At 37.5% G+C, this 27,449-nt stretch overlaps 3 protein-coding genes across 6 annotated transcripts; 1 reads left to right on the top strand and 2 right to left on the bottom strand.

Moving 5' to 3' along the window:
* Nucleotides 1–1,259: 1,259 nt before the first annotated feature.
* On the bottom strand, nucleotides 1,260–12,164 carry LOC119992964 (THO complex subunit 6). 4 transcript variants are annotated; one of them, XM_038839814.1, is made up of 13 exons: nucleotides 11,881–12,159; nucleotides 11,357–11,388; nucleotides 11,152–11,250; nucleotides 10,472–10,548; nucleotides 8,221–8,266; nucleotides 7,086–7,146; nucleotides 6,929–6,982; nucleotides 6,685–6,789; nucleotides 4,372–4,411; nucleotides 3,615–3,727; nucleotides 3,139–3,249; nucleotides 2,292–2,408; nucleotides 1,260–1,682 (listed from the first exon to the last, which is right to left on the bottom strand). In XM_038839814.1, exons 1-13 carry the CDS (start codon nucleotides 12,073–12,075, stop codon nucleotides 1,593–1,595), a joined length of 1,140 nt encoding a protein of 379 aa, XP_038695742.1. In that variant the 5' UTR covers nucleotides 12,076–12,159; the 3' UTR covers nucleotides 1,260–1,592. The 4 variants fall into 4 exon arrangements, with proteins under 4 accessions (XP_038695742.1, XP_038695743.1, XP_038695744.1 ...); XM_038839815.1 differs by having other exon boundaries at nucleotides 6,709–6,789; nucleotides 11,881–12,157; XM_038839816.1 differs by lacking the exon at nucleotides 3,139–3,249 and having other exon boundaries at nucleotides 11,881–12,164.
* A 1,154-nt stretch (nucleotides 12,165–13,318) lies between these two features.
* LOC119993407 (glycylpeptide N-tetradecanoyltransferase 1) lies at nucleotides 13,319–15,724 on the top strand. The gene is made up of 2 exons (XM_038840549.1): nucleotides 13,319–13,524; nucleotides 13,913–15,724. The coding sequence occupies exon 2, from the start codon at nucleotides 14,010–14,012 to the stop codon at nucleotides 15,312–15,314; it is 1,305 nt and encodes a 434-aa protein (XP_038696477.1). The 5' UTR covers nucleotides 13,319–13,524; nucleotides 13,913–14,009; the 3' UTR covers nucleotides 15,315–15,724.
* Nucleotides 15,725–16,405: 681 nt separating this feature from the next.
* On the bottom strand, nucleotides 16,406–25,404 carry LOC119992871 (telomere repeat-binding factor 4-like). Its single transcript, XM_038839675.1, has 6 exons — nucleotides 25,033–25,404; nucleotides 24,280–24,503; nucleotides 19,666–19,750; nucleotides 17,621–17,704; nucleotides 16,661–16,937; nucleotides 16,406–16,551 (listed from the first exon to the last, which is right to left on the bottom strand). The coding sequence occupies exons 1-6, from the start codon at nucleotides 25,180–25,182 to the stop codon at nucleotides 16,520–16,522; spliced, it is 852 nt and encodes a 283-aa protein (XP_038695603.1). The 5' UTR covers nucleotides 25,183–25,404; the 3' UTR covers nucleotides 16,406–16,519.
* Between the last annotated feature and the right edge of the window lie 2,045 nt (nucleotides 25,405–27,449).

A 27,449-nucleotide genomic window follows, 5' to 3' on the forward strand; every position in this document is an offset into this window, starting at 1 on the left:
CACTGCCAAACACCCACATAAAATTGTGGTGCTGTGAGGTGAGTTGGAACGCAAAAAGCTGTTTGGCGCGTCACTTTTAAAACTGTGATGCGGTGCTGTGAGGTGTGTTTGACGTATCTAAATTACGGTTATATTAGATGACTAATGATATTAATATAAAATCACTTAATGTTTTCATTGTATATTAATCTAAAATAAAATAATTGACCTAATTTTATTACGTAGAATAATTCAACATATATTGTAAGCGTTTGGGAGTGCTATGAGGTGTGGTGAAGTGCTGTGAGGTAAAAAGCTGTGGTGTTGTGATGTGTGATGCAACTGAACGCACTGCCAAACACCCACATAAAATTGTGGTGCTGTGAGGTGAGTTGGAACGCAAAAAGCTGTTTGGCGCATCACTTTTAAAACTGTGATGCGGTGCTGTGAGGTGTGTTTAACGTATCTAAATTACGGTTATATTAGATGACTAATAATATTAATATAAAATCACTTAATGTTTTCATTGTACATTAATCTAAAATAAAATAATTGACCTAATTTTATTACGTAGAATAATTCAACATAGTGCTATGAGGTGTGGTGAAGTGCTGTGAGGTGAGTTGGAACGCAAAAGTTGTTTGACGTGTCACAAAAAACCGTGATGCTGTGAGGGGCGGTGCAACTGAATGCAATGCGAACGCACTGCCAAACACCCACTATATGAAAGCTACAACGCCACACCGCACTGCCTCAATTTTGGTCATTCAGTGCACAAAATGCACTGGTGCCGCTGAGTATTTACATATTGATGGCAGTGTAAGTATAGCTCATGAGTATGACAGTGGAACTGGTCAGGTCGTCATGACACTACACATGCATTGTTTATTTCTAATGCGACTAAGGTGACTACTCTGGACAGCCACCCAGTCGACTAGTCGAGTTGGCTTAAGATGAATCATTCCAACACAAGACCCAGCTCAACTCTTCCCATCAAGGTAGTTTTCTTGTAAACAATAATCAATGGAATCAACCAACACCAATCGTTAGCCTAGACAGAACAACATAGACGCACCTTATTGAGAATTCAATCTCTAAAGAAGTCAAGCACTAATCACAGCCAAAATCTTTTTATAGCTATCAGAGACTGTTAGGACATCAGAAAGTAAGTCCAACGATATTCTGCTTAAAACATGCCAAATAATCTATGTAAAGACTAGACAAACCTGGATCTCTGGCCTGCTTGGTACATGAAAGCACTGATGTCATACAGATTTAACTTTGTGTAATTGCAAGTTATTTGATATAAAATGTAAAAAAAAGCACATAAAGATCAATCAATTATTCTTATGAATTTCCCCATTCTCGCTCTTAGTTCTTAAAAGACTTCAAAGAGCAGAACTTGTGTATAAAAGGATAAAATATGAAGGATCTAATCTCAACATATGCAGCTAGCCAAGAAGAGCTTTGCAATCATTCTATTGGATGACCTTTAAAGGAGCAAAGGTTGAAGTCGAGAACTTGGTGTCTGCCACATTTTAAATCTCTAGAACCACAACACGCCCCAGTTAGAAAACATAACATCAGAACTTCAGAAGATCGATGAACCCTTTTCAAATGCGTCTGCAGCGGAAGGTGCACAAGTGGCTGCCAAACTGTGAAATGACATCTACAAGACCTCCATAACCTCCAACAGCAACAACCTAATACAGCATGTCAATGAGAATGAAAAGAAAGAGAATGAAAACAATAAAGAGTCAATATCATTCTCACAATGTTCATACTATCTGCACTTTTTAGACCAAACACGAGCATAAAAATGTTCTACAATGAGCCTTGTCATCTTAACAGGGTCTTTTTAAAGGGAGGAAGCTTCTGTTTGTAAAACACTATTATTTTGGTTCAGAGTATATGTGGATAGGTTTAATATTGAATCGACTGTTCTGACTTTCATGTACGCTAATGTATCTCTGGAACTTTGGGCGTCCTTTTTGTGGAAGGGGCTCCCGAAAGAGAACCATCAAATGGCAGTGATCTGGGCCAGATAAAAGTTTGCGAAGCAGGCTCTATTCTATTATGTTTTGACAGCATTACAAATGCAAAGAAAATTGTGAAGTGGAAATAAGTCATAGGTTCCCAAGATTTACCATAGCATTACTATTTGCAATTAATGATGGTAAATTAGCAATTAGCCGCTACCCTAAATTTGACGCACAAATTTAGAGATTAATAATGAGCTATCAGGAACTTCAAAGTTCAAAACATAATATCATTGAATAAGATTAGTTAAAGCAAATCGAATATGAACATACGCCGGATGGATTTAAAGAGACGGAAAATGCAGACTGTGGAGCACATTGTATTTCTGAAAGAGTCTTCCCATTAATGTCAAAACGATGAAGCAGAGGTTCTGCTCCGACAGCTAATATCTGAAATGGTAACGCAATGATTGTTAGGTGGGAGAAGATCACAATAATCAAAGAAAAACCTAAGCAATAATTTGAAAAGACAGATGCAAATGTTATTTGGGGCATGCCATGAAAGATCTATTCTCCAGTCGTTTATGAGAAGCAAAGACAAACAGGAAAGGTTAACAAAAAAGACTTCCAAATCTGGCATCTCTACATGTTCTAAACCCAGGGCAGGCTACCAATTAATTTCTCTAAACTTTCAATTTTTGTGCCTCTTTCAAAGCAGCAGTCCTCTCACAACAACTCATACATGAGATTCATCAAAGGCCACATATTCTTATTTGCACCCTTCCCCCCCTTTCTTGCTTTGTCACCCCACACAAGGTACAAACATTTCAACCTACCCTATCAGCTCAAGAGTAAAGATAGGTTTCCGGCTTTCTGCCCTTTCACCAGTTGTATCACCCAGTTGGTGCAAAGAAAATTTGCAAACATTGCATCAATCTGCTCACAATAGCGAGAAGTCATATATGTTCACTCCAGTATCGCATAGTTATTTTATTTTTCTCAGGCATAATCCCAGCACCTGAATAAATGGTAGTATAATCTATGCAATCACTGTAAAATTAATGGGAATTAAAAAATACATGATTAAACAACATAAAACTTGAAATATCAATGTCATGAAAATAAATCTACTTAACTTCATGACCCAGAAAACATCAACCATGTAACGGAGAGTACTTACTTGATTATCATCGAATAGTAAATCTTGTATGGATGCACGATTATAAGTTTTTGAAATGCATGCAGAAGCAGGAAGATTCCACACTGAAAAACACTGGCCGCTGCCACAAGCCTAGAAAGTAGGTTTTGGTTAAAAAGGGCATAAACTGAGCCAGATGATGACAACAGCATAATCTGTCAAATTCATCAATATTGCACTTTTAATTTTCCAATAATCAAACAGGAGTAGATTGCATCCTATAAAATACAATACTTTATTCTTCTTTGATCCACAAAGAGAGCTATCATAAACAAGATTGTCATTTGACAGCTTTTATAAAATGTGACACTGAGCAATTCACAACCATTAGTGATAATGATGCTAATATTGACTACACAGAGACAAAGAAAGTTCTAATAGTACGATGTCGTACAATAAAAACCAAATAGGGATGGAAAAACAAACATGTTTTATAATCAGAATGCATGAACTCTTACCAACCAGCTTTCACTTGCATCAAGAGTAAGGCAACCAACAAAAGATGAGAGTCCTTTTGACTTATTATCCTTCTCTGGATCAATTACTTGAATACACTTTCCACTTCTGCAATCTAGAGAACACCCAGAAAGAGAGAGGGGGAAAAAGCTACTGAGTAGAATATCCTGTGACTAGATAAATGAGTATCATCAGCATGGACAATGGAATTGAACTAAGTAGATTTCTGTTAGTTATTGTGACATAAGATTCACATTAAGACAATAATGTGACATAAGAATTTTCATACCTATTCTAGAAACCAAGCAGGTATTTATTATCTTCAATTCGGTATACATCAATTGAGTTATAGCACAGATGTTCTTTTTATCCTGGCATGAAGATTATTTACTTCCACCGCAAAATCTCCACTTTTACCAAACCCTTTATGTTGAAGAAGTATGAGAGAATGTGGATAAGACAGTAACATATGAAGATCAAGATATAGAACTCCCCAGTGAATGAAGGCAGGCAGCTATCATATCTTCTAAACCCACTACTCCTGATTATTTCACTAGCACTAAATTCCACTTGAGTCCTGCATCAATATAATCCTAACAGTTAAGGCATTTGGTCGACACTCACTTAATTGCACCCAAAGTTCAAGTTCAGAACAAAGATACAAATAATGTTTATAGACAGCATGTTAAGAGAAATGAAAGCCTTGTTGAGTCAACTTTGTGCCTCAACTCCTTGAATAACACAGCAATAGGACTTTACCCCATAATCGTGCAGTCCGATCCTCAGAACCGGTCACAATCTGAAAACAAAAAAGTGAGAGAAACAATTTATGAACATTGCATTTCTCACCTTAAAATTTCACTAGTTCATATGCAATGGATTGTGGCAAATGTAGCAAGTAAATCACATACATAGAATAATGGTCCAATCGTCAATAATAATAGTGTGAAAGTGAAACACCATATACCCCAAAAGCTTAAGCTGATGGGAAGGGTGAATCTTTATCTTTTATATGTTACTCTAACGCTCACCCTCTTGAGCATGACTTTTGTCCTTCATTCCAGGATGCGCAACTAGTGGCACACTTTTTAATTTTGAAATGGGTGGAGGCAAGTTTCAAATCGAGTATCTAGTGCTCGCCAAAAGCTTTGACACCATGTAACACATTATCTAGCCTAATAGCTTAAGCTAATGGGAAGGGTGAATCTTTATCTTTTTCATATATTACTCTTAAAAATACTAATAACCATAGTAGAAAGGGAGGAAAAATATCCAGCAGTCACACAATACTTGCACAAGATCTCTGAAAAGCTAGGGAAGCCAGGTGAAGAAAAAGGGAGGTCGTGTGCGCATAGAGAGAGAGTGAGGAACTTGACGCAAAGGTTGGGAGAGAACAAGATTAAAAACTTGTACTCTATTCACTAGATAATTCCCCAATAAGTTTGTCTTCCATCAGGGTCAAACTCTCAACTCAGCCTAACAGTATGATTATTATTTACTGTAAGCTGACAGATAATTGTCCATATTTTTCCATTCAGAAAAAAGGAGAAAAAAAAGACAGAAAGTTGTCTCTATTTTTTTTTCAAGCCAATACAAGTATGAATAGAATGTGAAAAACAAAATGTTCCTGCAAATATATAGTTTAATAGCAACATTAAGGAAGAGCGCAGAAGTTGATGAATGCCCAGTAAAAAGTCAAAAATAAAGGAGACCAGTTTCCTCGGCTGCACCATGGAAAGTCAATCATGGGACTCACATACAATGGTAAGCATTAGAGCGTTTTAAACATTGATAGGAGGACTGCATTATCAAAAATCATTGAATATTAGCATCTGCATTGTTCTATTCTATTTATGTTTTCTGTAGTTTTCAGGAGGAAGGGTATTATGGGACATTCCAAATGCACTGGAAGTTTACTGGTGATCACTTGTAGGATTTACTATTAGTATCTAATAGTTATTTCGTCAAGTCAACCTGAGTCAAAGTTGTAGTCTTTCACCCCAATGAATGGAATGGGCACTCAAGCTTGTTGCATTGCCAACCGAGCTATAAGGTGATTGAGACGGATGAGGAAGTCCATGAAAGGAGGATATGTTATTGCTGCTGATCCATCAGAAACAAGGTTGGACAGACTAATCTCTTCTGGCAAATATTCTAGACAATCAACCACCATGGGGAGATCAAAATATGAATCATAAGTTACAGCAAAACAAAGAGAGGTGTAAGGTTGTTGGATCGAAGAGCTTTGAAACGCTCAGGACGAGCAGAGACTACGTTGTGAACCCCCCATGCCCCACCCCATCTTACTACCAATAATGAACTAATTAATGGCAGGCTTTGATGCCAGAAAGCAAGCACCCTGTAGATGTTGAATAACAAATAGTCTCCTATAGGAATAATCAATCCCCTATTTAATTGCCAAGAAAACCGCTAGATTCTTCCATTTCCTAGCTAAATTCATCACCAATCTTTTACCTAACCATCAAACAAATAGAGAATCTAAACCCCTAAACCTCATATGCCTTTTGGCACTAACAATAAACCCATCAAAGCATGACAAAAGAGTACTAGTACAGGTGTCATTTTCTCTTTCTATTGCATCTAAAATTTTCACAATGTAATTCTAAATAATCATAACTAGAACCAGCCAAAACTGTAAGACATGGTATATAATATATATTGCACCAAATTAGAATTCTTCTCATGGGAATATTGGATGTCTAATATTCCCACCTTGCTTGCATAATACTTTTTTTTTTTTGATAATGCATGTATATATATTATTATTATTATTATCATTAGAGTTCGAGAGGACCTGAACCTGGAACCTTACCATCGTTCACAAGCTCCTTGTTGCTTGCATCCATGATAGATTAAATCTAGGCCTATATTGAGACATACTTCTCTAGCAACTGGGTTGTTTCTGTTCCTTTTCAATAATTTATCTTCCTTCTCACAAAATATCGCAATGTTAACCAGTCTAAGCAGTAAAAGGCAAAGGACTCATAGCACTGACATATATGGATATTGGATGATGACAAGGAAGCAACAGGAGTGGAGAAAGATAATCACCAAGATTAAGAAGCAGAAGGCTACCTGGTCAGTAGAGTTACGAGCAACAATACAATGCAAGTAGTCCGAGTGTCCTCTAAAAACCATTTTAATCTTACCAGTCTCCTGAAAAGCTCCACAAAATATTTTTGGTCCGGCATAAGTGCACAGATAGGAAAATATCCAAAAATCGGAACTATTTATGAAGATTCTAAGACAGGAAAGTTACTGATGTTTATAATATATTCGCTCAGCGAATACTTACCACATCCCAGCAATATGCACAAGAATCCCCTGCAGCTGAAAAAACGGATCCCCCCTAATATGGATAAAAAGTAGAGATGTTGATTATTTCGTGCACAAATAATGAACCGATAAGTAAGAATGCAATAAATGAATTTGGATGGAAGAGTTTCACAAACCCGAGTATCCACAGCAATGGCATTAATCTCTGGTACTGGAGAAACAGCACCCCAAGGACCTCTGAAGGAAAGCAAAAAGACAAGGAATGGACTATAAGAATGTGATGAAGGGTTGGGGAGCAGGCAAAAGGAAATTTCCAAATTCAGAATAAGTAGATTCGATAGGCTAAATACATTGAGTTGATGGAGTAAATGGTAATGAATTGAAATGTTCTAAGAGGTTATGCTACCCCCTCTACAGCATTATTAAACACCGTCCACAATAGCTACAATGGACAAAAACACTGTGTCATGTTGTGTAACTCTTACGTCAAATATAGTATGGCGTCGTATTTGACAGTGATGTGAGGAATGATTACATAGCATAATCGACAAACTCCAAAACTTTTCACTGTGTCTGGTGTGGAAAATAAAGCCATTCCAATGTAGTGTTTAAAATATGGTTGCATCTTCATAATATGTAGGCTTAATATATATGAGACTAACAATTTAAGATGACTCCATATGCCATTTGATGTCACATGTACATATAGGTGCTAGACATAATTTGAAACTTCCATTTGGTGAACAGTATGACTTTGAAATAAATCATAGTGCCGAACCTCTTTCAGCATCCTGACATGCATAGAAATCAAATGAAATGGACAGTTTATTCGAACATAAGTTGAATCATTGACAGCAGAAGATTTATGCATGGGTCAAACTCTAGATTTTAATACATTACAGAATCATAGTATCAATAGCGAAGACAACAAATTCACCAGAAAACAGCTAAAACATATGGTTCTGACACAAATGTAACATAAACATTTCTATTAGTATCAGCAATTCTAACAAAAGAAAAGAAGCATTGCAACACATAAAACTTGATTTCCAATCATGAGATGTGAAGATCTGAAATTTTTTATTTTTTTTCTGATAACTACAATCTGAAAGTGTTACACCAATAGGCCAGCATCACACCAACCTGACCACAATTATAAGTTCATATTTATGGTCTATTTTGATCTGGCAGTTTACTATACTGGAAAACATATTATCATGGAAAGTTGTGATACGGTGGTGAGATAAGTACATGTGGTGCATCTAATGAAACAGAAAATAATATTGAATCTCACGGTCGGTGATGACTTACTTATGTTGCGGATTCACCATGTCAAGTACTGAATCAATGTGATTTCCTGGGAAAGCGGGGGGGGGGGGGGGGGGGACAAATAAATCAAGACTGCAAAACTTTTAATAAGCAACTAAATACCAAGGTATAATAAGCACTGCATGATAAGAGCTTAATGCATGCAACAAAGACTATGTAACAATACTGCAAGCACAAGGAAGAGTGGGATCATATATTCATGTTGATAATAAAAACAACACATGCATATTCCTTGGCCATTTCATGAATAGTTCTGAAGAAGGATAGGCCAAGTTCAAGCAGTCATGCCGATGCTCAAGTCTAACGCAATATAATGGAACAACAAGCAAATAAGTGCCCCACCTTGCAACACCATGTAATCTATACCTTTATATTACTATTCCATAGATGCTAAGTCAACTCAGATTAATATTTGTTCCACGTTAAGAGTAACTAGTCAGGCAGTTCTATAAGGCACCTGTCACCACTACTAGAGGACCACTACTAGTTCAAGTGGTCTAGCTCCTCACCACCCAACCTAAGACCAGGGGTTCAAATACCCATCCCCATTGGACAATTGGAATGTCATCACCCCCTGACTGGAGATGATTAATGATGAATGACATTCAGAGAGATGTTGATAGGTTTTGTACTTTGATGGTTTTGATTCTTGATAATCATTCCAAATAATTCACTAGGTTTTTCTCAAAACAAGATTAGAAGTCACCACAAACAATTACGAGCATGATTGGACATCATTAAACCCTTGAAATTCGAATTGAATATAATTCACATCCAATGAACCGTGTGATCTAGGTTTGGGAATTCGATTACGATTTACAAGTGGAGAACATACTGGACACCCTAAAAAGCCCATCGTACTATGGTACCACCGATGGCATTCTATCTTTGCTACCCTAAACAACATCAATTGCAATGTAGGAAAGGTAAATTCCATGTGATGTGTGGGAGGTATAAATAAATACAGGGAGGGTGAATTCTGTCTGATGTGCAAAGAGGGAGGATTTGGAAATATTTGTAAGTCTAGGAAACTGTAGTCTGTAGAAAGGTGGAATTCTATAGTGTTCAAGCCTTAGGAGGGCTCGCTCCTCCCACATTGGACAGAATTCGCATTTCCTATACTTATACATATCTCCAAATCCCCTTCATCCCACATCAAACAACAAGGCCACATCACTAAATTTAAAGAAATATATTGGAAATTTAATATGATGTTGGAAGAGGAAAATGATTCTAGAAATATATATAACTATAGGATATGTCAATTCTATTGGATAGATTTGGAGAAAAAAGTGTATGATAAGATAGGATGAGTGTATTTGATCCGATTTGGTAGGTGGAAGGCTTCCTACTGCTTAGGCATGACAAAAACTCACCATTCCTACATCCCCTACACTTATATATACCTTGACATCACTCTCCTCCAGCATCAAACAGAAGTCACTGTTTCAACTGACATATAAGGATTGTGAGCCCCAGGCCCTGGGCACCAAAGCCTTAATAGACCTCCCTCCTATGCTATTGGATCATTCCTCAAGTTCTCCGATTCACCTGGCACAGTATCTAGAAGTCAATAACTCTTCCTAAGTATGCTTTCTTTTTACTGGGAAGTCATTTGGGGTAGGATTTTAACTATGGATAACTTACATAAAAGGGGATTTCCACAAGCCAAGAGGCCCAAGACATGCTGCCTTCTCAATTCCAATCAAGAATCAATTAGTCACCTACTCCCTCATTGCCCCTGGTCTCAAAAAGTTTGGAAAGTAGCCCTAAAACGTTTGGGTTGGGATCTTTCATGACTTGTTAAAGCTACACTCACCAAAAACACCTAAACCTCTTTTGGGAGACCGAAAATGGGACCTTGACTGCCCTTGGGAAGCACTTGTAGGATAAAGTATCTGAATCTGTGCCAGATCAAATTAACAGCAGAACACACATGACAAAAATCAATTTGAACTAGAAGCTCAACACCTATCCATGTTGGTTAAGAGAAAAGTCGAGGAAGCCTCACTGCAAACTAAGACAGATACATTCAACATAGAAAAAGTATAATAACAAGACAAATTTGAAAACTAAATGCATAAATGAGGTGATCAAATCATCTGCATCAAGCTCTGTACACATTAATCTGGCTATACTAATGATTAAATGTGCACATATGTAAAGTTAGATCAGCTGGACTCGTTTAAAAGTTGGGCTACTTTAAACAACATAAAGTTCACTTATATATTACCTTGCAAAGAAATAGGAACATCTGACCGTATAATTTCTTCCCACCTCCAACCTCGTATTCGACCATCATCACCACAACTGCATAATAGCATCAAGTGTACCATACATCAACTACCACAAAGGTATCAATTTCGTTTAGATGAATTAACAAAAAGTGTGTAACTTAATATGTAAATGTATTATAATTTTAAACATGTTCAATACAATCGACGTACCCCCACATTTTATCCACATATCAAGATGCCCCGGGAAATTCAAACATAACAAGTAATAAATTGGGAAAAGAAAATGAATGAGAATGAATACAAGTAAACAACAATCAAGAACTAATATTTTCTAAGACAGTTAAAGCTCAAATGAAATTAAAGATGCTCATTTGAACACTTGCTCCAGCCCAAAATTTACGCTGGAACCCTGTTCTCCAAATGAAATGTGCTTGATGAAGACCAAGTTGAGAAGACCTTTATAAAGATGGCTCCAAAAGCATATCACCTTTGTATTCGAAGCATTCAATAATAATAAAACGGAATGACCTCCAAAATTTTCAGATAGTACTGACACAAGTATGGCAAATAAAATAGATCGAAAACAAGTACACTATGTACATACACATCCATAATGCAAATGAGAGATAGAGAGAGAAGGAGGAGGAGCATATCAGTATCAGTATCAATATCAAACCTCAGTAATAAAGTATCTTTGCCATTGAGATAGAACTTGGCGTCATACGCAGGTCCTTCATGACCTTGAAGGAAGCCATTAGGTTCCGCAACCAAATACCTATGAAAGTTTCACCAGAATCACCACATATGAAGGCATAATTAACCATGGCCAACCCATTCTAAGGAGCAACCGATTTTGAGGGACAACTGGCAGAGGCAAGTACCTTTGACCACTCGTATTGCCAACACCAACGGGCTGTTAAGAAAGGGGAAAACACACAAAATAGGGCAATCTTAGTAGCGCATAAATGAGCAACAACCTTCTCAAAGAGAAATTGAACAATCTCACCCAATGTTTTTATTACTGATACATACGGTTTAGGTAGATATACGGGGCCACTACAGCAGTCAAACAACAAGAATTGGAACTTATGATGTTCTCAAATCATGTCGACTACATACGGTTACCAGTAAATCCAAATTTTCCACTCAAACACGGTAGCAGACACAGAAGATAATTTGAATTCAATTTTCTTAGTAATTCCTGAGAATATTATTCCTTTTCTTTTAAAGCAACCAGTACACGAACTTCAGCTCTGAACTGAATAAATAACCCGAGAAAAGAAAACTCCCAAAGTGGAGTACAAAGGATCAAAACACAAGAAAATGACAGAATGAAACAAGCAATCACCTGTATCAGAGAGAAATTGAAGGGAAAACAAAACATTAGTTGGTAAATGTGACTTACAAGTTTAGAGATACAGGATGATATGGAATAAGAAGCGACCGATCCATCACTGGAGGCGACGACAATGGTGTCTGAGCTAGGATTTACAGAGGGAGCCCAGGCGGTCCTGAACACATTCCGGGTATGGACCTCTCTCTCCTTCAGTATCCTCTCTCGGTACTCATCTTCGTTCCAGTTCGTCGCATCACCGCACATCCTGCGTGTCGTGAATCGAGTCGGCTGAGTCAGTACTCGGGAGTCCGAGCGAGATTGCTAAATCCTCGTTCTTGGACAAAAGTACTAGAGTGTCATTTCAAACATTATGGCGGGACAATAGAGGAAAAACAAAAAAAAAAAAATTTATTTTCACTGCAGCAAAGCCAAATTCTCTATAGGGGTAATTCAGACCATTTATTTTACTTTGTAACAAAGTTATGCAAAAATAAAACTTTTTTTGAGACAAATTTCGAGTATTTAGATGACTCCATTCTCTTCAATTATACTTATTTATGAGACATAATAATTTATAATTATAGTTATCGATATTTATAAAAAAATTACAAATGATATACACTTTTTTTAATTACAGAGAAAGATATGAGAATGTTCGAACTCGAAACCTCTATGAGATACTACACATACGAGTTGTCCCTATGGTTTGTCATTTTCTTTGTTTTAATTGTTTATTTTGTTTTAATTTTTTAAAACCATGCAACTTTTTACACATATTTAATATTTTTATGCAAAACAAAATCATGTCATATTGTAACTTGTACATCAATAATTTTTAACGACAGATTAATGGCATGATTAATATGGATCATCATATCCTCTATATAAAACGGAGAGCACAAGAATGTTTTCGCGTGAATTTTGGTGTCATGTAGGGTATTCTCGAATGAAAAAGGAAAAAAAAGATATTCGATTAAATTTATTTGACGCATGATTATTGGTGCCATGTAGGATATCCTCAAACGGATAAGGAAATAGTACATTCGTTTAAATTTATTTGACGGTAGGAAATTCTCAAACGGAAAAGAAAATATTAAATTCGATTAAATTTATTTGACGTGTAATAATTCGCAAGCGTGTAATCCATTTAATTCTAGATATCCCTTCTTCACGCTTCCTTCCCTGATAATTGTTCTTCCTCATCTGTAATAAATTGGAGAAAACAATCGCTCCTGATCATTGCCCTTCCTTATATGCAATAAATTGGGAAAAATGTTCCCATACCATGAATTGAATATGTGCGGCACTTGGCATCTCGGAGGAATTTCCCTTGCACGTCAAGGACAACATTTGGAATCTCTGATGGGGTTTCCTCGTTGTTATTTAAAGTTGAGTGACTGATTTGACCTGGAAAAAAAAATACAAGGACTCAACTGACCATTTCTTTGAAAGTTCAATGAATTTATCCGATGCTTATCCCTTTTTAAAAGGACAAAACCAAGTCGTTTTTCTTTCCCAAGCCACGCAGGCAAAGCACGCCACCCTTCTCGTTTTCTACAAAACAACCGGAATCTCCAAAGTCGCTCTCTCCAAAAACCCTAATTTTATTTTTCTGCTCGAGTATTCGACTTAGTCATGGAGATCTGATCCATTGCTGTTCTCAAAAGCTCATCCAGAGATTAATGCACCATATCATCACGGTCCAGAGAACAGGTGAGTTGCGTATTTTCTTACTTGTTTGTTTTTTTGGTAGATCTCTTTCGTTTTGTAGTTATTGGTTGTATGTAGAACATAGTAGGATGAACGATATTTCTTTATTCTTGCATATCAACATGAATCTGGTGTTTGAATTTCTTCAGTAATTGAGCTTTTCGCCCTTGTACCATCGGATTGGCATTATAGCTGTTTGATATTGAAGGTTTTTCGCTTGATAAGATGAAGCTAATCGATTAACAAAAGAAAAAGGCAGCTAACGAGTATTGCTTCTATGTATGCGATTTTACATTTTATCTGTTCGATGTTGATGTTGATGTATTTTTGGACTAGCATACAAATTTACTCGCTGAATTTCTGTCAATTTGAAATTTTCTCATTCGTTCAGGTGCATATTGAGATATTGATAAGATTTCGCTGCTGAGATTCAGATTTATTTGATTGATATTTTGTCTTTTCGACACTGATCTGTTGAGGCTGTTCAAATGGGTGATAACAATTCATCACCGGGATCCCCTAATGAAAACCCCGATAATGAGACGGAGACTAACCAGTTTCCCAAGGATGATAGCGAGCTTGAAAGCATAGTTCGAAAGTTCCAGGACTCGATCTCCGTGGGTAAGAAGCACAAGTTCTGGGAAACCCAGCCAGTGGGGCAATTCAAGGATATTGGGGAGACAAACTTGCCTGAGGGTCCAATTGAGGCGCCTACTCCATTGTCTGAAGTGAAACAGGAACCCTACAATCTTCCTAGTGCTTATGAATGGACCACTTGTGACATGAACAGTGAAGATACTTGCAATGAGGTTTACATTCTGTTGAAGAACAACTATGTTGAGGATGATGAGAACATGTTTAGATTTAATTACTCCAAGGAGTTTCTTAGGTGGGCTTTGCACCCTCCTGGTTATTACACAAGTTGGCACATTGGAGTTCGTGCCAAAGCTTCCAAGAAGCTTGTTGCTTTCATCTCTGGTGTCCCTGCAAGAATCAGGGTACGCGATGAAGTTGTGAAAATGGCTGAGATCAATTTCTTGTGTGTTCATAAGAAGCTTCGATCTAAGAGACTTGCCCCTGTTTTAATTAAGGAAGTTACTAGGAGGGTCCACTTAGAAAATATTTGGCAGGCTGCTTATACTGCTGGGGTGGTTCTTCCAACACCAATAACTACTTGTCAGTATTGGCATAGGTCTTTGAACCCCAAGAAGCTCATTGATGTTGGTTTTTCAAGGCTTGGTGCAAGGATGACAATGAGTCGCACCATAAAACTTTACAAGTTACCAGATGCACCAGCTACACCTGGATTTAGAAAGATGGAGCTTCATGATGTTCCTGCAGTTACTCGGCTGCTTAGAAACTACTTGAGCCAGTTTATTGTTGCTCCTGATTTTGATGAGAATGATGTTGAGCACTGGCTTCTTCCAACCGAAGACGTGGTGGATAGTTTTTTGGTTGAGAGCCCTGAGACCCATGAGATTACTGACTTCTGCAGTTTTTACACTCTTCCTTCTTCGATCCTCGGCAACCAGAATTACTCGACTTTGAAAGCTGCATATTCATATTACAATGTTGCCTCAAAGACCCCTTTGCTTCAGTTAATGAATGATGCACTTATTGTTGCAAAACAAAAGGATTTTGATGTTTTCAATGCACTGGATGTCATGCAGAATGAATCTTTTCTGAAGGAGCTGAAATTTGGACCAGGGGATGGGCAACTCCACTATTATGTTTACAATTATCGCATTAGGCAGACCTTGAAATCATCAGAACTTGGACTTGTACTTTTATAATTTGATAGATGGTTAAGTGCTGGTTTATTTTGCTGATCAGCTATGGTGTGGAATGCAGTTTTTTTACTCCCTTGGCATCAGCAGTGTTTGGTGAGATCATCAAGTGCAGCTCGGGGTACAGATTTCGTAGTTTTCTTTCCTCCAGCCAAGATGATTTAAGCAATTACTTAACGTTTGTTGCCGTTGCAAACTCTTCCCGGGTCACAAATAACATTGAGAACTCTATATCTTCCTGTTTTTGGTTTTCCTTTAAATCTCAAGCCTCTTATTACTTGTTTTTCCCATATATTTTCAGGTCAAAGATGCTGTTGCAGCATGAACACTGGCTTTGCAAAGCCCTGTTCACTTTATTATGATTTATGATGCTTGAATATTGTTGCCTTTGCAGTTTATTGTTGTACTCTTTATTATTGCATATTTTGTCAGCCCTTTAACTCGTTGCATGTAAACTGAAATATGAATAAATGGGCTAACCATTATTCATGATTTGGAGTTGGAGATTTGAATATCTTGAGTCCCCCAGTGAGAAGGTGCCAAGGATGATAACTGATAAGCAAGCAAGAGGGTGGCTTTGCTCCGCAGTAATTTTAATAATGAGCGCAAATTTTGGTCCTTTTTTTGTTCCCAAATGAGAATTGTGGTTGCAACCCTACTTCTAGTTCTAGCTTTATTAGACCTCGTAATAGATTTGATGGATTAATAGTCTTCTTGAGAGTTGAGTTTAAGACTTAGACTCGTTTGGTAGAAAGGTGGCTTGGAAGTTGTTTCATTTGTTTAACGTGTTATATACCTCTCAACTCCTCATTTTGAGGGGTGGTTAAAAAGATTGTGGTGTGGTTTCGGATGGATTCTCCGACCGTGCCCAACATTCCAACATAAAAATTGCCAAACAAGTATGGTTATTAGAGGCAACTTTGGTGAGGAGTTCACCATTGGATCAAGTAATAGGGCGCCTCTCTATATGGGGCATGAGGCCAAAATTTGAAATTCTCCCTTCCTATGAGCTCTGCCCCATTAGAGCTTTGGGCCAATTCAATCTACATGTAAACAAAAGTTCTGAATTTGTCAAAGCTGCTTAAGCCTCTGGTATCACACCATCCACCATTACCAGCCATATGAATTGAGGTTGATAGTGCTACAAAAAAAAGAAGCCGAGAAGAAAAGGAAGGCATATTTACACATACTAATCAAAAGGGTCCTTGCCCCTATTCTACAAACACAATCTCACCACGTGAACCTGCCATGATCAAAACGGGAAGGTAAGTTTCTTTAAAAACATGAATAAAAGGTGTTAGGGAAGGGTGGGAAAGGAAAAAAAAAACCAAGAATGTTCACAAATTCTTTACATTTTTCAGATATCTCTTTGGCCAATTGTTGTAGTGAATCTGCGTCCTCAGACAACTTTGAAACCCTCTCTGCCTCCTTAACTGCTTCAGATGCAACGAATGATTTGTTTTCTGCTTCAGCAATCCTGTAGGCAGCAGCACTTACCGCTTCTTCCACATTATCATTTGAGGTTATAAATCCAGTGCTCTGCAACTGTCTTGGTCCAACCTCTTTCAGGTTTGTACTAGGTGTCTTCCCTCCCAATGATGCATTCTTTAGCTTGTACCCATTTTCGGCCTGTGTTAAACCATATCAACTTGAGAGGTAACAATAGCATACCCTATCAACCTTTTAACTTTAAATTTTATCTTAATGGCATTCCAAGAGAAGAAAAATATTGGAAGTTGTAAATACTCTTCACTACGACTGTTTGCTTCCAAATTATCTACATTAAGTTTACCCCTTTTTATGAAATGTCTTCCTTAAGTCCATCCTGGGATAAAAAACGATACATAAGATATTGATAAAGTGATGGGGATATAAGGATATCCTACTATACACTTCTCTTGTTAAGTCTCAGCTACACATTGATAGAACAAAATCAATTATTCCAGATCTCTATGATGGACAAAGGAAAAATTTTAGCTCAACCCTCAACTTCTTAATTCAAACAAAGGTCACCTATCACCAAAATCCACATGGAAAGCTGAAAGTTTTGTCTATTACTGGATGAATCAAAACCTATGGATACACACAACCACATATATGGATACACACAAATTCTTATTTATTTTATAATTCAAATGCATGATTTTTTTAATCTTTATTTCATGTTAGGCATTATTTTCTTTCCAAAATGTTATCATCCATGCAGGTGCAAAGGTTAACACATAGTTTCAGAGTTATTTAGGGTCCAACCAGTGGTACAATTATCAAGAAAAGTTCAATTGATCAGTTGCAACACAGGTTTTTCTATTCACCTTTTCAAGCTTTTCCTGTGCAACCATCCTTCTCAACCTCGAACTTAACAGCCTCCTGAAATTTGGTGGCACTTCTTGCCTTTGCTGCATATAAGGGAACAAGATTTTCAGTCATTTCTCTTAAACTCAAAAATTGAAATAAATGATCTAACAACATGCAGCCTCCAAAAAATCAGTAACACGCCACAAATACTGATAAGTAATCAATTATTGCAGCATTAGTAGAAAATCCTCTCTCATTCTTAGCATTTTGTTTTCCTTGTAGGTTTGGAAAATGGGATCTTCATACCATAAAATAAACTCAAAGAAATCCAGTCCTCACAACACTTTCAAGTTTTCGTCATTATTCATATGATTGACTCGAATATTCCTGGGCCTACTATTGCACCGACCATTCCCTTTCTTTATCTGTTATTACTGCCCTTACATTTTTATTTCCTTCGAGAGAAGCAAAAAAGTTTGGCTGGCCGTGATAGCTACTCTGGTGGAATACTGTCTGCTTACAATCCATAAAATGTAAGATTTTCTACCCTGGACAAAACTTAGTCGACTTGGTGAATTGAAAATATGGTTAACTCAGGAATTTCACCTTACTCTGAATTCCAGAATAGTAAACAGACATAGAGATCCCAGTATGTATATCTATACCATCATTGCACTAAATGAATGTTGGTGCACACAAGCATTTGGGATTTAGGCAGCCTCCCAGATACAAGCATCTTTCCCTATGCAGTATCTGGGCCTCCCCCTCGGTGCCAGGTATAACACGAGCATTTGGCATAGAGTGGTGGATAGGTTTGAGCATTAACTCTCGGGTAGAAGAGAAAGCATCTCTCCAAGGTTGGTAGGCTTACTCTTATTAAGAGTGCCTTATCAAATCTTCCAGTTTATTACATGTCTTTGTTTCCTCTTCCCTCTGCCATTGCTGGTAAACTCGAGTCAATTCAGCGGAAGTTTTTATGGGGTAATAGTGAGGCGGGGAGTCGGTGAAGCTGCCCAAGGACAAAGGAGGTTTAGGCATCATTTCCCTTAGCCTATTTAACAAATCTCTTCTTGGGAAATGGCATTGGAGGTTTGCGATAGACAAGGACCACCTATGGAGGAAAGTTATGGTTGCTAAATGCGGGTTGGACAGGCATGGGCGGACCACTAAATTGACTTCAGAAGCTCATGGCAGCAGCCTTTGGATTCATGTCCAGAAAGGTTGGCTTTTTTGGCATCATCAAGTGTCTTTTAAGGGTGGGAATGGCACTGGTATTAGTTTTTGGCATGACAAGTGGATTGATAATGTCCCTCTTAAGGTCCAATTCCCAATTCTTTTTGGGTTGGCTCGTAGCAAAGAGGCTTTGGTTAGTGATCTTACAGAGGGTGTTTCTTGGACCCTATACTTCACTAGGGAAGCTCAAGATTGGGAGATGGACCTCTTAATGACTTTCTGGAAGACCATCTATGCTCATTGGGGTAGGATTTTTAATTTTTTACCATTGACAACCTAAAAGGAAGGGGTTTCTTATTTCCTAGCAGATATGTCATTTGCAAATCCGAAGAGGAAACTATCTCTCATCTCTTGCTGCATTGCTCTTGGGTGGCAAAGGTTTGGGGTACGATTTGGAATCTGATCTCCGAAGTGAAGGCTTGGCAATTCCTTGACTGTGACAAATCCAGGGGAAAAAATTGGTTTTGAATTTTGATTCTTCAGGCCACTTGTTGGTTAATTTGGAAAGAACATAATTCTAGAATTTTTCAGGACAAGGAATGTTCAATTGCAGTCTTTTTGGATGGCTGGCTTACTGTGCTTAAGCAGTTGTCAAGTGGAATTAGTTCCAACTTTTTCAAAAGTCTGAATCTCTGTAATTTGTAATTCTGTTTGGGTTGCACTCCCTTGGTGCCTGGTTATAATATTTTTCTATTCAAAAAAAAAAAGTATGTGCACACAAGATTATGGAAATGTTTTTCCATAACTTTATAAATTAGCCTCCTCTATGATGAGTCATAAATATCAAATCCAGAAAATGCATCAAGATAACATAAAATTTTCATCATACCTCAATATAGCTAACAATTTCGCTGATGCCTGATCCATGTGGCACATTTAAGGATGAAAGGGCTTCAAAAATCAGTGTATTATACCTAGTAAATCAAGTAATTATGTTAAACATCACAACCAGTATCACTAACCAAGAAACAAAAGGAAAGAAAAATCTCACAGCAACCCTTATGAAATTTTTATTAGACAGTAAAATAATGCACAACTAAATACTTCAAGGAACATACTAAAATGAGAACAGCATCCAGATAAAATTCCCAATCTATAAAAATCAATATAAGCTCGTAAATCAGATTATTCATTCCTCTTTCAGTAACTAATTTTGTGCGAGAATCTATTATCTGTTAAGATCTAGCACATATAAGATAAATAATCACATTTGTCAGGAAAACTATCAGTATAACAAACTATATTTCAGTAATTGACCAGAGTTTCAAATTCTGTTTATCTGTGGCCTAGATTAAGACCTCTTAGCAACACCTGGTCTTGATGATTCTGAAAAATTGCTAACATCTCAGTTTGCTAATTAAATTCTGCATGTAGGTGATGGTAAAATTCTATTGATACTTCAAAATGAACATGAGGATGAGCCATCATGGATAAGAATACCATCTGATTTACTTACAGGTCCCAGAGGCATTGAAATTGAAGGCTTGGCTAAGGCTATCTACACTGATATGCCTAATTACTTACCAACATGGACTATCTAAAGTTAAGGGCTGTGAATTATGTTGAAGACATAGCTAAGGTTATTTACACTGATATGCCTAATTACTTTACCAACACGGACTATCTAAAAGAAAGGGCTGTGATTACATAATTGATGCAGGTGAAGAGCCTTCGAATCCAATGGCAAATTAAATCCAACCAGGGAAGAATGATGCAGATCTCGTGTTCAATGGAAGTATGGCAATATTGCTAACAAGTTCAAAAAGAGTGGCGCGATTGGTTCCAGGCTCAATGGCCCATCAAGAATATAATTATGAAGCAATTGGATTATTAAAAGCTAGTTTCATCTTCAAAGTGTCCCTTAGACTTCCTAAGAGTCTACCTAGAGTACAGTAATCTCTATAGTTTCAAAGTATCATTTAGATTTCCTACAAGCCTACCTAGAGTCCAACACTTTCTATTTTGGAAAGTGTTGTTTTTAAGTCTAGAAAATTGTGTTATTTATGTTATGTCTTTTCCTATGCTTAGAAGGTTGTTCTAAGCTTCTATATATTTGGGGTCTTTTGTGATGTTCTAGTAGAGAATATTTGGAATAAAGTTTAATAGAATTTGAGCTTCTTAGCTTGATTCAAGTTCTGTATCTCTTTGGTGGATTTCATAGAGTGGCGAGCTTCTAAACTCTGTATCTCTAAGGTGGTGATTTATGTATCCTTAGAGTGGTGAATTATATTTCTTTTACTCTAAGTGGTGTTACTGTGTCTTAGAGTGGAGGAGATCCCTATTCAATACCCATACCCAGCATCAATAATGCACAGCTAAATACTTGACGGAACATACTTAAATGAAGACAAACACCAAAAATATTCTCAATCTATAAAAAGAACTATAAGCTCCTCAATTAGATTATTTGTTCCTCTTTCAGTTACTAATTTTGTGCGAGGATCTATTATCTGTAAAGATCTAGCACATATTAGGTAAAGAATCGAGTGCCACACATTTGTCAGGAAAACTCAGTATAACAAAATTACACTTATCTAATTGACCACAATTCCCAAATTCTGTTTGTGGCCTAGATTAAGACCTCTTAGCAACTACTTGGCTGAAGTTCTCATCTAAAGACTAGAGCAGACATACTTAAATGATTTGCCTATGTCTGTCTTAGGATAATGTAACAGAAATACAGAATATAGTTTCACCTGATAAAGTGGAACACTATTAAGCTTCCTAAAGACAATGGAGGTTTGGGAATTCTCTCTATGGCTGCTCTAAATAAAACCTTGCTGGCAAGTGGGTGTGGAATTCTGATCCAATAAAGACCAGCTGAAGAGGCAAGTCATTGCCATCAAATTTGGCTTCTCCAGTAGGGGCTGGATCACTAATATGCCAAGACGCTCTCATGCACCAGGCTTTGGAAGAACATCATGAAGGATTGGTCCGAATGGTTTGATCTTACCTGTTTCGAAGCAGGGAAAGGAGATTATTTTAGCTCCTGGGAGGATTGGAGGATAGGAACTTTTCCTTAAAATGGTTGTTCCCTGACATTTACAACTTGGCAATTAACAAGGAAGCAACCTCAGCAGTCGATCATCTTATCTAATTCTGGTTCTAGTTGGAATATCAATTTTATCAGGATTGTTCAAGACTGGGAAGCGGAGACGATGGTAAACTTTTGGGCCTTGATTTACAACTTTAGAGTTAATATCAGGGTGGAAGATAAGAGCTGGCAGCTTATTAAAGACAAATGCTTCAATGCCAGTTCTTATTACAAACATCTTATCCCATCAAATTTTCGTTTTGCAGTCTCCCTTCGTCTTGTGTTTGGAAGCCAAAAGCTCCTCCAAAATTGGGTTTATTTTGTTGGGAAGTGGTTTGGGAAAAATTCTCACCTTAGATAACCTGTAGGAAAAGGTCCCATATGGTCAATCGATGTAGCCTCTGCAAGGCTAATTCTGAATCCATCGACTATCTTTTGTTGCACTGTAACTGGTCTCGAACCATATGGAATATGTTTTGTAATTTTGTTGGTCTTGTTTGGGCTCCTCAAAGCAGTGTTAAGGCCAAGCTTATGGCATGGAATAATTTGTCCACCTTTAACACAAAAGGAAGAATGTGTAGCTGGTTTCTATGGCTATCTAGGAAGCACGGACACTCCTAAAATGGTGGCGTGTCCGTGTCGGACACCGACACTCCTCCGACACGCCTCCAACACGTGTCGAAGCTGTGTCCTGTTTTTTCTTAATTTTTTTGAAGATGGACACGGCAATAGACAATATACAAGTTACACAGAGTCTGTAAGGTTTGAATCACAAGTATGGAATCTTCCTTATCAACACCACCCTCAAATGGAAGTATACAGAAATTATACTATACTAACATACTTAGATTTAATTTTAAGACACTAATTTCAATATCATACAGAGTTAGTAGTTGTAATCCATTACATGCTTTTGTTATCTTAAAGAGAATCCATAAATGATTTTTATTCAAAACATTTTTTTTACAATTCAAAGTGCTGTTATCTGAATCAAATGAAAAAGAGTTGCACTACCTTAAATAGTTGTTACTTGTTAGGGTTCAAATATCAAGTGAAAGTGAGGGTAGAAAAATATTTGTATATGTTATTTCTTATATATATGTGTGTGTGTGTGTGTGTGTGTGCGTGTGTGTGTGTGTGCGTGTGTGTGTGTGTGTGTGTGTGCGTGTGTGTGTGCGTGTGTGCGTGTGTGTGTGTGTGTGTGAGTGTCCTTGCCGTGTCCGTGTCCGTGTCCGTGTCGTGTCGTTTCCCGTGTCCGTGCTTCCTAGATGGCTATTCTTTGGTGCTTATGGAAGGAAAGGAACCTTTGACAGTATACATTCTTTTGATTCTGTTCTTATTGAGAGTATTGTTGTAAAACAGGTCCTCCGCAAACAATCGGATAATAGAGCAATAACACAGAACAAGCAAAGCAGTAACGAGAGAGAAGAAGAACACAGGATTTACGTGGTTCGGCTAGAGTGCCTACGTCCATGGAGTCTACAACTATTTTCAATATAGGAATTCCAAGTAGTACAATTTGGCTAGGGTTTTACCCTTTTATACCAGCTCAACTGGTACGCTACACTCCCCTCTCGCACAACTTCCCCTTTCTTTAGAGGTTTTAGGTATTAAGTAATTCTTCTAATATGAACCCTTCTTTAACAAGTATTTGTTCTAATTCAAAGCTTTGGTGCTCTAGTAACAATCTTCCTAAGGCTATATGTATTGCCTCCTTGTAATTTTGGTACACCTACTTGGTGCCTTATGAATAAAATTCTTTTCCAATCAAAAAAATATAACATAATATCGAGTGGTGGCTGGATTCAGCAAACATTCCATAAGACATATTCAATAGTTTTGATGCTGATCCTCCAGGCTACTTGTTGGCTAATCTGGAAGGAACGAAACTCTAGGGTTTTCCAGGAAAAGGAATGTTCAATATCAACTTTTTTGGATGGTTGGCTAAATGCGCTTAAGCAATGGTCTAGTGGGCTTAGTTCCAATTTTTTTGCAAGTTTGTCTTTCTCTTTGTTGTAAAGTCTGTTAGGGTTGCACCCCCTTGGTGCCAGTAATAAATTTTTTTCTTAAAAAAAAAGGTATGCTGCATTTAATGTATTCTTGTCTTGTTTTCTTAAAATTTTCATATTGCAGGGCTCAAGTCCAGTTTATAAAGCTATATTGTTCTTCATTTCACAAGTAAAGAGTACTCCCATACAAGGTTCATTACCTGCTTCTTTTTTTAATAGGCAATTTATTACCTTCTGAAATCCACAATTTCTATTAAGCATCATAAATGCAAATTATATATAGTGCAAAAGCTTTGTTCTTAGCAAGACACGTGAATGGAACACCAGTCAATTGCACTAGAAAAAGGAGAAGAATTCATGTATGAAAGAAAAGGCAAAAACAAAATCTAGGCGTCCATACCTTGAAGCATCTTTCCCATTCCCAGAACTTTTTATCGATTCATCAACAACTAGATCAGCCAACGCATCACTGGCAACTGAAGCAGCAGGATCAGAGGTCTGTGAATTAGACACTAAAGGAGCAGCAGGGACGGGACCATCTGTGCCAACTATTGGCTTTGGTGCTCTTGATTTTTCCCTAGACCCCTGCCCACCAGCATTAACATTCATATTCCGCCATTTGTCCTGCGTAAGAACACTCTGATGAGAGCATACACTTTGAGCATGAATTTGGACGCTGATGCCGATAATGTGAACTACACATTTATAGACCGAGATGTCTACAAAATTGCATCATATGATCCCCAACAATATGCACAGCTTTGAATCATCAAAATGAAATAAACAAAACAGTAGATAAAAGTATCCTCACAAACTAAGTGAACATAATAAAGGTCTTAGCCTTTGAACTGGTGGCAAGAACATGGGTGGAAAACATATGGTAAAATCATTAGCTTCAAAAGAAAGAGAGGCGGTTAAGTTTGACTAAACGAAATAATTCTTGAAGCATCAAAAACATGAAAATTTGCAGCCGGCAGAATCTCAAACAACGGCACCGGTAACCACCAGGTGGTGACCCCATGCTGTTGTGGGCACTGAATAAACAGGACGCAGGGTTTTTTCCCAGAAAATTGCCGGGATATAAGTGAGAACCACTGCGAGAATACAAGTAACTGCAACATCGTAACAAGGTTCATAAGTGCATAGAGAGTACCTTAAGGTCGACATTGGATCGGGAGGAGAGGAAGGGATGGAACTCAGGGTCTCTCTGGATATTCTTCCATTTTCCAGTGCCGTGTTTGGCAATTCCAGCCATTAGGGCGTCTTCTTCCTCGGCTGTCCATTTCTGCTTGGGATTCCCCATCTCTCTTTCTTCTTTCTCTTTCTTTCTTCGTCTCCTGTATCAGGAAGCAAACACGCAGGCTTTATCAGTTCTGAGGTCTGTCCATGGCGCCTTGACCGTCACCGGTCCTCTTTCAAGTTTCAACCCGAACCCTAAAAGCAGCCGACCCGTGTGTGTGAGGATAGAGATACTGTGTGGTCGCATTCATTGTTTTTACTTTTTACGATTCTGACAAGGTTATCAGAAGTTCAGTTTCTTTTGTGTCAATATCTGTATTGATTGATTTGAGGGCTATCTTTGGGAAAGGTCGACAACCGGTGGGGCGGGGGGCACAATATTTTGCAATAGGCGTGATTGAAAATAGGAATAATAATACACACATTTATCTTCACATATTCGCTCGAATCCATTGCTAATCGAACCGATGGATCAATTATTTAAAAAAAAAAATTACACATTTTTTTAAAGAACTGATTGTTAATTGAAAATTTAAAAAAATGGACCGTGGACAATCTTAATATGGAGTAACATTTTTTGAAACATTTCGACATGAATCTATGAGAGCATGTCCAAATATGGGGTATGACAATAGTAATTCAAATATCAGAAACCAAATTGTTATTCATTGTTCTCGTTCTCCTCCAAAACTCTCCGCGCAAATTGGACATTTGAATGCGAGAGCCGATCAACCTCTACACAACTCTTCTCCAAGATTGCAAACTTTTCCACCATTAATTTTTGAATCGTTTGTGAATTTCCTACGGAATTTTCACGCTTATCGTCTCCGTCGATTGCTCCATCAGGTAAGTTCGCTGACATTGTCTTCCACTCCCTGTTACTCTCCACACCGACAATTCCTTGTCGATAGTCTTCCAGGTAAATCCTAGAGGTCAATCGAATTTTTGTTGGTTTGGGATTTATTGTATTTGATGGTTTGGTTTGCTTTAAGGTTTTTATTAGTGTTTCGAGCTGATGATATGTGTATGAATTATGGCCTGCAAGCTTAACTGCCAATTCTCTGTCCAAATACTTGTGATTCGTGAGATGTATAGAGTTGGACAATTTCAGTTTGGTTTTGTGTTGCATCTTCTATCCTCTTGTTGTGACAGATTCTTCTGAGAAATCATCTACATGCCTCGCAAATTTTGTGGTATTGTAGATTTTATGTGGCTATATGAATTTATGTGCTGGCTTTTATGTACGGTTGAGTTCAACATATCATACTCTATGATCTTGGATTCCTATCAGAGAAATTTTACTTACACATCAAAAACTGTGAAGTTTACACCATACAATTTCACTTTATTAGTTTACACCAATTTATTATAAATTTACACCAAATTAATAATGATTAATCTAAAATATCTTCAACTTGAAATTTTTCAGTTTAGAATGGATTCGAAACCTGGTTCCACCTTAATTCACTCACATAAAACAGAATTACTTAAACTAACGGTCACTTGAACTGAAAACCATTTGTGATACTTTGCAGAGCCATTGCCTCTCCTGCAGAAACCCCAACTTTTTATTCAAATATTTCCCTTGAGCCATCTGGATTATGACTTTTGAATCATGAACTACCGCTGCTATAGCTGAGAGCTACATCAACGTTAAACTTCAATCGGCCTGAATGGATTCAAAACTTGGTTCTTCCACCTTAATTCACAGACCTATGCGAAGACTGGGAGATAATGTCTCTTATTCAAGATTGTGTGAAAAAACACTTCGGAGCATTTTAGGGTCGTCTTTACAAAAACATCAATCTTACGAATCTTAATTTTTTGTCCCAACTATTCTCAAATACTCATATGGATGTATACGATTTCATAAAGTACAGGCGTCTCTAGGGTGGGCGAGACGGACGGTCGCCCAGGGCCTCCAAAACCCCAGAACCCCATATTTTAAGAAAAATACTAGACCATTAATACTATAGTAGTCACAAAAAATGTTAAATGAGTTAGTTATATTCTCTATTGAAAGTGATTATTCGGAAAAAAGTTGATTACACCAACATAATTAGTGATTTTGCATTTTAAAATGTTATAAGATTCATATTTTTAAGTCATATGCGACATTAAATTTTTTGTCAAAGGATCCATTTTTAAAAGTTCACCTAGGGTCTCGGAAGACTCAGATACGCCACTGTCATAAAGATCATGTAGAACCCACGATTTCACATGAATAATGTGAGTCCATTTCATCATTTGGTATAACTGAAATCTTTAGCATTTTACAAAAAAAAAAAAAAACCGGAAGGCAAATTCTTGGGTTGGCTCTCTGGCCAAATG

The sequence above is a fragment of the Tripterygium wilfordii genome, chromosome 23 (assembly GCF_013401445.1).
Source record: "Tripterygium wilfordii isolate XIE 37 chromosome 23, ASM1340144v1, whole genome shotgun sequence".
Taxonomy (NCBI): domain Eukaryota; kingdom Viridiplantae; phylum Streptophyta; class Magnoliopsida; order Celastrales; family Celastraceae; genus Tripterygium; species Tripterygium wilfordii.

Bases quoted from the DNA above. Each gene is read 5' to 3' on its own strand.
- LOC119993407 (XM_038840549.1), top strand. From the start codon at position 14,010: ATGGGTGATAACAATTCATCACCGGGATCCCCTAATGAAAACCCCGAT.
- LOC119992871 (XM_038839675.1), bottom strand. From the start codon at position 25,182: ATGGGGAATCCCAAGCAGAAATGGACAGCCGAGGAAGAAGACGCCCTA. The intron at 24,504-25,032 runs GTACTCTCTATG...GTTCTTACGCAG, and splicing joins GATCCAATGTCGACCTTAAG to GACAAATGGCGGAATATGAA. The intron at 16,938-17,620 runs GTGAATAGAAAA...GGTTTAACACAG, and splicing joins CACAGGAAAAGCTTGAAAAG to GCCGAAAATGGGTACAAGCT.
- LOC119992964 (XM_038839814.1), bottom strand. From the start codon at position 12,075: ATGTGCGGTGATGCGACGAACTGGAACGAAGATGAGTACCGAGAGAGG. The intron at 11,389-11,880 runs GTAAGTCACATT...CTTTCTTAACAG, and splicing joins CATCCTGTATCTCTAAACTT to CCCGTTGGTGTTGGCAATAC. The intron at 10,549-11,151 runs GTTTGATATTGA...GCTATTATGCAG, and splicing joins AAAGATACTTTATTACTGAG to TTGTGGTGATGATGGTCGAA.